At 43.4% G+C, this 8,683-nt stretch overlaps 1 protein-coding gene and 1 long non-coding RNA gene across 5 annotated transcripts in view; both read left to right on the top strand.

Annotated features, from left to right (window-relative positions):
* Window positions 1-400: 400 nt before the first annotated feature.
* Window positions 401-6,237, top strand: LOC147039094 (uncharacterized). Of its 2 annotated transcripts, none has more exons than XM_085903175.1 (6): window positions 401-562; window positions 1,574-3,972; window positions 4,208-4,301; window positions 4,377-4,426; window positions 4,496-4,557; window positions 4,951-6,237. In XM_085903175.1, coding segments are annotated over exons 1-6 (2,757 nt in total). In that variant the 5' UTR covers window positions 401-411; the 3' UTR covers window positions 4,952-6,237. The 2 variants fall into 2 exon arrangements, with proteins under 2 accessions (XP_085759301.1, XP_085759302.1); XM_085903176.1 differs by lacking the exon at window positions 401-562 and adding an exon at window positions 698-1,164.
* A 965-nt stretch (window positions 6,238-7,202) lies between these two features.
* Window positions 7,203-8,683, top strand: part of LOC147039093 (uncharacterized) — a 3,758-nt gene continuing 2,277 nt past the window's right edge. Inside the window, exons 1-2 of one of the 3 annotated variants that reach the window (XR_015063501.1) lie at window positions 7,203-7,310; window positions 7,597-7,646. This is a non-coding gene — a long non-coding RNA (uncharacterized LOC147039093). Of the gene's footprint in view, window positions 7,647-8,683 lie in introns of all 3 variants that reach the window. The other 2 variants (XR_015063500.1, XR_015063499.1) reach the window with 2 other exon arrangements.

The following is an 8,683-nucleotide window of genomic DNA, read 5'->3' as shown; positions in this document are numbered from 1 at the left end:
TGTTTAGAAGTCGGTTGTGTTTGTAGTTTTGTTAAGTGACAGTCTGTATTTATTTAAATGGTTGGGATTTTTCTTTCACATTCCCCTTCCTCTACTCTAATTTTGTAAATATAGACCAAATACACATATTCACCAACTGATTACAGGTTTATTAGCAATAAATATTTTTGCACCCTTTGTGTCTGTTGTGTAGTTCTACCAATTTTTAGAAAAGCACAAAATAGGCTCAACACTTTTGTTTACTATAGGGTGAAAACTTTCATGATTTGGGTCATTATTTCAAATTGTGTGTATCTCAAATCATGATTCAGTTACTGGTTTGGTCTGTAATGTGCACTGTAGATGGTTTCCGCACAGAGGTGCAGCTCCATATATTTTATTGTGGAGGGCGCATCAGGATATTGAAGATGTATGAGGCTACTTGACGTTGCGGTCATTAGCGTTCCAGGAAAGGTCCTAATTCTTTTTAATTTGGGACAATTTTGTCAATATACATGGAATCTTGACGGAGATGCGGGGTGGACGTGTTTTGCAGCTGGACGTTTAAAAGGTGACGACAGGGGTAAGTTGGAGCAGCTTTGTCACTTGAGCGCTTCGCTGCGCTCCCTCCGTCTTTGTTTCGCCCAGTCGGGCCTTGGCCATCCATCTATCTATCCATCCAGCCATCCACATACGTGCAATGCTCTGAAATACGTTGCTAAACTCTATGAACAATAACACGTAATCTCATCAATAACGCGTGTCGTGGGCTTTGTAGAGCTCATAGAAGTCAAAATGTCTGAAGTTCATAGGCATTTATATGCACTTTTTAATTCGGTAGAAGTATTGAGCAATAACTTAAGTCGAATGAGGCAGATTTATTTTGCCATTCTTCGTAATAATGAAGTTACCCAGCACAGTGACTTAACGTTCAACGGTTTCGTAATAAAAGTAGGCATTTGAGAAAAACTATAAAGCTCTGTCCTAGCCACAATGAGCCCAAATTATTATTGGTCACTGTGAATCGCTCTCATTGGCAAAATTGTGATTTGTGATATTCTCTTATTATTCTAAACAAATGAAAATTGACGATTAGTATCCGGGCCTAGCTAGCTAACGTTAGCGGCGGCTAAACTGGAGCTATCGAGTTGGAATGCATACCTGACCGACCTGTCAACGTTGTTGGTAAGTTGTCAGTCAGTCGCTTGTAAGAAAATGATTCTTTAAACTTGACTCGTTACCTATAAACACTCAGTGACGATTACCAAGAAAATGTCAAATGTATATCGTGTATTTTCACTTTACAAAACAAACAAATCTAAAGCTATTCTCTCACGCGTCAGTTAACTGTCAATCTAACGACACATTTATTTTGTTCACAATAAACAATTTGAAATCATCTTTGGACTTTTGGTGACGTACTAATAAGAGTAGAGTAGCTATCGTGTTGAGTGAAGGTTACATTAAAGTTTCTAGAAAGAAAGGGTGTGCTTGAGTGACTGAACTTGTTTTTCGATGAATTTCAATCAGATACGTTGGTAGCGAAATTGTATTGCAAAAGTTGTTTCACTCCACACCTTTGTGTGTTTTGCAGTTGCTATGGAACAACCACCATGGAGCTTTGATGATCTACAACCTCAGGACCTTTCCACCTCAAGCATTCCCAACGTGGTTGACCTGACCAGGAACGGCAGCCTGAATGTCAAGCCCTGCCATGTCCACAGCGCCGACTGGCACCCAAATTCCGGATTACCCTCGACGGAGACGACCACATCCTCGAATTCTTCTCAGCAATCAGCGGATCAAATTCAACCAGACAATGCCTTGTCCCACACCACAGTGACCCTATCCTATGTGAGCAGGTCTCACATCTACTCAGCATCTCAGCCTCTAACAGGTTTGCCGCCTATCAGCAAGTTCTCCCTTCTTCCTTCTCGTGAGGCTGAGAAAGGTCTTGGGGAGACCACCTTAACACTGAGCCAGCATTACTTGGGACACTGTGACACACCAGTAGACCTTGTCGCTAAGGCTCCAGAGGTTGATAGACTTTGTCTACCCCGGGAGATTTGTCAACTAAATGGGACTGTAAGTTTGAGCACGACTCGCAGAGAGGAACACGGCATTCCCGAGAGTGCAGGAACGAGTGAAAGCTTGGAAAATGACCGAGATGACAGCCGGTCAAGTTTAGGTGTGCTTTCGGAATTGTCACCGCAAACCGACATGACTGTCGTGAGGAATGATGACAGGACTGGATATTCCCAGATGCTGCTACAGGTATCAAAAAAAGAGGAACCGGTCCAGAACAAAGAGGCCGCAATAGAGCTGTGCTTACTGACCAGGGACTGTAAAAGCCCCCTTGAAAACTCCGCGTGTCCCTCTGCTACCTCACCGTGTGATGTGGAGGATGTGTTAATGCTGCCCCAGGCCTCCGCCTCACCAAGCTCTTTTCCAGCAGATGCGGCTGCATGGGATGACTCCATCGCAGAAGGGGCCAGTTTTGATTCGAGTGATGAAAACAGGCAGCCCGCGCCCCCGAGGAGGCCAGAGCCGAAGCCTTTGGTTGACCTGACCTGTCTGTCGGGAATTTCAGAGGACAAACCCAACACTCTCATCCCACACATGAACGGCAATGTCAGCGAGCTCCAGCAAAGGAAACTGCCTTTGCGTTCAAATAGAGGGGTTCGCTTAAAATCGCTAGTTATGAATATCAATTCAAGTAGTTATAAAGTTTCGGGACGCGTTAACACTAACGCCAATGCTTCCAAAACACGGGATTCTTATGCAATAAATCCAAAGAAGAATGACACCCTGTCTAATGGGAAAAGCAGGAGCAAAGCGAAAGCAAAACACAAAGTAGTAACCCCGCCGAAAAGAGCAAAAGCCAATGGCATTAAAACGCATCAATGCAAAACTACTACCTCCAATTGTATTGTTCATTCTCAAAAGTCCAACAGTAAGTTTACAAAGGCCATGCCAGAAGAGCTACCTTCCCCTGGACATTTGCCACAGGTGAGGTCAAAGAGGAAAAACTGTTCCGCCGCCGCCGCATCGAGTCCTGTGTTGAAAAAGTCCAAAAAAGAGCCCGATCTCGTGCACTCTGATCTCCCTCCTTTAGAACAAAAGCAAGCAAAATGCTCCCCACCAGCAGCTAAAGAATCTCCAAAGAAAAGCCCGTGTTCACCAAAAGATCCGCCAAAATCTTCAGCTGCAAAGAAAAAGGTGGCGGGCACTCCCAAGAAGCGACGGAAGAAGCGTGAACCTGGACCATTTTTTTCCATCTTTGCTCCCAGGGAGCCCGAAATCAAATTGAGATATGTCCACTACAAAGAAGAGAAAAAGGACTCCAGGTACGATCCAGGTTTCTCCCCCTTCATCCGGATGCATGGCCAGCAGTCGTCCACGTCACAATGCGTCGTCGTCAACTACCCGGAAGAAGCGGCAACGCAGGCCAAAAAGGATCACCACAGCAGCTTTATTTCTGGAACTGTACCCAACACTTCCTGTCTCCGGCTGGGTCGGGTATCCACTCAGGGTCAGCGTCGGGGCTCCCTCGTCTGTTGCCTGTGTGGTCTCTCTGCCAATGCCATGGACTTGGGGGATCTCCATGGTCCCTACTACCCTGAAGGACACCGGGTAGCCAGACCCAAGACGTCAACGCTTAGGTCCGGCCTTAAAGAGCCCAAGAATGACGACAGCGATTCCGATTCTTCGTCCTGTAGCGTCGGGGGCAGGGGGAAGAAACGGGCCGCCAACCAGTGGTGGCAGAAGGGCCTCCCGCCGACTGCCGACACCGGCAGCCCGGCGGCGGCGAAACGCGCTCGTTCGGAAATATGGCCAGCAGATGTGGAGGACTGGTACAGCGCCCCTGTGCTGCCCATGGAGCCCCGTGAGTACTGGCTCCACGAAGACTGCGCCATCTGGTCGGCCGGCGTCTTCTTGGTGAAGGGCAGAGTCTACGGCCTGGAGGAAACTGTCAAAGTGGCCCGGCAGACGGTAAAGCAAAACAAAAAGATCATCATCATTTGGGATTTACTTGGGTTGGGTGCGTGATTTTGTTTGATGGCAGGAAATTAGAAATTGGGCAGTTGCAAATGTTATGTCTCATTTTCTGGCCGACCGTAATTCTGTCTGAACACAGCTTCAAAACTGAACGCCTTTCATTTCAATGTTGAATTTGGAAGCAGGCCCAAAAATGGATCCAGATTGCCCTTTCTGTTTGTACCTGCAGATGTGCTCGGCCTGCTCCGGCCCAGGTGCAACGCTGGGCTGTTTCTTCAAAGGTTGTCCGAGCAAATACCACTACAGGTGTGCTCTGGAGGCAGGTAAGGTCACAGAGGTCACACGCTTGCTTTTGTCCGCTGCGTGGGCCCACTCACCTTCTCTTCTTGTCCTCGCAGACTGCGTCCTCATCGAAGAAAACTTTTCCATCAGGTGTCAAAAGCACAAGGTGAGTGCCAAATGCTTCCTGTCTGCTTTGAAGATCCAATTGAACGTTCCTCATTCCATCCTCCCCTAGAACAAGACACTCAAAGCCCCTGTGGGGATGCACAGCGATCCCAGGAGAAAAAGACCCTCTTGGTAAAAAATGTTGCCCATTTTCTCTCCATAACCTCTTCAAATGTTGACAAATTCTCACTCACAGCCATGGGTGGGATTTGAAATATTCAACAAAAATATCCTTGTTGTTATCAAAGGCATTTGATTTTTATGGTATTTTGGCAAACGTTGGTCAGCTATATCTAAAATATAGCTCGAGTCATCGTGTAATGAATTCTTTGAAAATTCAATGATACACGCAGCATGCTGTCACGATCAAATAATGTTACCTCACCAAAGAAGGGTGCCACCAAATCCCGTGCAGTGTGACCAACTGGAAAACGTTGTCAGTTTCATCGATGTCTGATCATGGACATTTGATATCAAATGTGATCATTTTGGCTGGATTATGCAACTTGTTTCTCTGTCATGCAGATATCGGTTCACCTGGCAAATGGCCTATGTGAAGTGGACATCGAGCACCCATGAACCTTAACTCCTCCTTTTTCCCCAAAACAACAATCAATGTGTGTCATTTAAACAAAAATTGTACATAGTTGATTCTATTTGGTTGTATTTATTCATGAAGCATGTAAATTTTGCTCATGTTGTCAGAGTTTTTAAGTTATTGGTAAAACCGGTTCATAATAAAAGTAGCCGCAGCAGAGGAAATGGTGAGCAGAGTAAGGTACCGTTTCTTCAAAGAAATATATGCATTGAATTTCTTTTCTTTGAAACAACTGAATTGTCGAAAAGTAGTGTTTGAATGTATCCTGTGTTGGCAAGAAGCACTTTGCGGTGGCTGCAGTATTACTTGACCACTCACCCCTTTTGCAAAGCACTTTGGAAGTGTGTCAAGGCTTCTTGTATCATGATGGATTGTGAATCCCATTGAGGTGGCGGGGAGGGACAAAAGTCATTCACTCTCCCCACAGAGGTGAAAAAAAAAAAAGCAAGTTTACATTGATTACATTTCAAGATGAAGTGTGCTACCTCCATAAGCCTTATCTGACATACGGGGGACTCACTCACTCACTCACTCACTCACTCACTCACTCACTCACTCACTCACTCACTCACTCACTCACGTCTGCAGTGCAGAGACATATGGGATCTGCTTGGGGCAGGATTTGAACAGCTTATACAATTTGCCATAACAATCTTTCATTGGTGCCACGCTTGCATACATTGTTTCCCGAAGGTCACACGACTGCGAGTATTTTATTTTTTGACTGTATTGTACGCGACAATACAGTGTTTAATGATGCGCGTTTGTTTCTGATCTGTTTTGTGTGTGTGTGTGTGTGTGTGTGTGTGTGTGTGTGTGTGTGTGTGTGTGTGTGTGTGTGTGTGTGTGTGTGTGTGTGTGTGTGTGTGTGTGTGTGTGTGTGTGTGTGTGTGTGTGTGTGTGTGTGTGTGTGTGTGTGTGTGTGTGTGTGTGTGTGTGTGTGTGTGTGTGTGTGTGTGTGTGTGTGTGTGTGTGTGTTTATCTATCTCAGGGCTGAATTGATTTATTATTTTGGGGTTAATGGACAGGAATTACAAAGGCCTTCTATTTCTTGTCCAGACATTCCATCATGTATTGGTCGTTTGGGTTTAACAATGGACTTTAAGTCGTGCAATTGTATTTTTTTCTTTTTTTTTTTTAAACCTCCCTGCTCTCCTCTTGTAGCATTGGAGACCACTTGAGTGTCCAAAATAAATATTTTGTTGAACAATCAACACGTGCAGTTTATGTTATTTTATTTTTTGCTAAATTCCAAACAGATTTCATGATAATTCAACATTTTGTATCAAATTCAGTCATGGTAATTGGATGATTTTAAGGGTGACATTTTGGAATTGTTATTTGTGATGAATTTTCTTTTTTTTTTTTTTTACCTTGTGTTTTGTACGTTTGGGCGATAGTAACAGGCAAATTAATTGCATTGGTCTGTCGAGAGGAGTTCTGAAAAATAAAAATAAAGTTATAGTTATAATGCTTAACCTAAGTGTAAAACATCTCGACCAATACCCGTTTCAACTTCTGAAAATATTTGTTATTAGTATTAGTAGTATTTTTTTATCTTATTCATGTAAATTATAAGGATGTTAAGTGTTTTCCTCTCTATGGAAAAACCTTAATGTCAGAAAATCTACTACCTGTAATAATTGAGGGATTTTATAGTTCTTAAGCTTTTTGATCTGCTTAGGTGTTAATAATAAAGAAAAAAAAAACAGTATCAGAAAAGCATAATTATTACTTCCTTCCCTAAATTAATGTAAACAATCTGGAATTATTCAAACAATATTTTTGGACATTGAGCATTTTTCCTATTAAGCTTCTGTACTGTCTATCTATGGAGAGGAAGATGTTTAAAATCGATTAAATCCAAAATATTTGCAGACACTGAAATCAGGATGAAATGGAAGGAAAAGACTTCCATGTCCTCAAATATTGTCGTGATTGTGCACATTGAGTGACGGCCTATCACAAATTTCAGACATTTCGCGATGTTAACTCAGATCCGGGAAATACAATTCACGACTCGTTCGTGAACGGGAAGTTACGTCATTTTCTTCTTAGTTTCGTTTTACGGCGTGGTGGCACCAGCTTCAATGCGCATGACTGACATCTACTGGTTGACGTTATACAAACCGAAAAAGAACGAATCACTTTAGGAAGTGATTCGTTCACTCTCGTTCGCTGAAAATATTCGTTATTTTGAACAAATCGTTCACTCACGAGTCAGTGACGCAACTTCCCATTCACGACCGGGTGAGAGAGAGACTGTTGCTAACGAATCAGTGTGTATGTAAGTGTAACATAGAAAGAAATGCGTGAATTACCCGAGCCAGCCAATGATATACATTTCTATATTTTATATATAGTAATGTCAACTTTTCCAAGCTCTCGATATGCTGTATGTATGTCAATGCATACATGTAAACAATGACAGTGGAAACTCGCTAGCTCCCGTGAAACAAGAGGTGGAGCGTTAGCTAGCACGCCCACAAGTAGCACTCATTCGGCTGTCAATCAATCGATAATCAAGGAAAGTGTTTGGACTTCAACGTTGTTTTTCCATGTCCAACTTAAAGACTGGAGGCTCCACGTCGGCTGCTGGTCGTCTATCTGCATACCTCGAAAGGTAGGGACCTCCCCGTTTTTCATGTGGCATTATGCCTCTGGTGACCAGCAAGGTGGACCTTAACGTTTGCCTCCTAATCTTAAATGTAGAAGGTCGTGTCATATGACTTCAAAAAGTATAGTTTTGATCATAGTTATGATTAGTTATAGTTGATCATAGCACACATGAAAAGTGAAAGTGTACCACTTTGTTCTTCTAAAATTATGACTTGAATCTAAAAAAAAAAAAGAAACAATTTGTATTAGTTAGTTGGTAGTGTTATGTGCTTGAGGAGCTGATGTCATCTTGTCATGGCACACCAGGGAGAAGGTGAGCACATGCAAGCAGCTGACATCTCTTACAAAACCTAAGTGCCAGGTACTGCACAATATCATCATCATACCCGTCTGGATGTGTTTTTTCATTACATTGATGCAAACCAAATTGTTAGTCAGAAACATATATTTAACTGACTTGGTTTGCGTCAGTTTCATGGAAAAACTTGTCCAAAAGTGTGTAGTGGTGGTGGTACTGGGGCAGTACCTGGCTGCCACTTCGGTTTTGTCCCAGATGTTTGCACTGTTTGCATGTGCTCACCTTCCTTCCCCCTAGTGCCTGCCACAAGAAGTGAGCTCATCAAGCACTTCATCTGCTTGCATGCAGGCAGGGCCTTTTCAAACTGCTTTTCTAGTCAATCCATTGTTCAAGTGGAATGCGAGTCTTTGTGATTTATGAGCAAATTTGCTCCTTTGAAGTCTTATATGCTTGCTGGTCATTGCATTGGCTGCAAAGTACTGTTTGTAAACCCAAGTGTCCACTACTATGTTTTCAGCGTTGAGGTGAGTGTCACTGCAACAGACACAAGTGTTTGACGCAGTCAAACACTTGGCTGTGTTCAGTGGCTGAAGGAGAACACTCACCTCAAAGCTGAAAAGAGCCTTCCAAAACCTAAGTGCCACTTTGCCCGCCCCCAAACCCTGCTCAAATTCAGCCTGGCCAATCACGACGTGGCGTAAATTTGCATAGCCACGCCCACTTTCCTCCAGCCAATCAGAATC

The sequence above is a fragment of the Syngnathus leptorhynchus genome, chromosome 22, assembly GCF_054491065.1.
Source record: "Syngnathus leptorhynchus isolate UIUO chromosome 22, UIUO_Slep, whole genome shotgun sequence".
Taxonomy (NCBI): domain Eukaryota; kingdom Metazoa; phylum Chordata; class Actinopteri; order Syngnathiformes; family Syngnathidae; genus Syngnathus; species Syngnathus leptorhynchus.
This window is presented reverse-complemented; position numbering and strand designations above follow the sequence as displayed.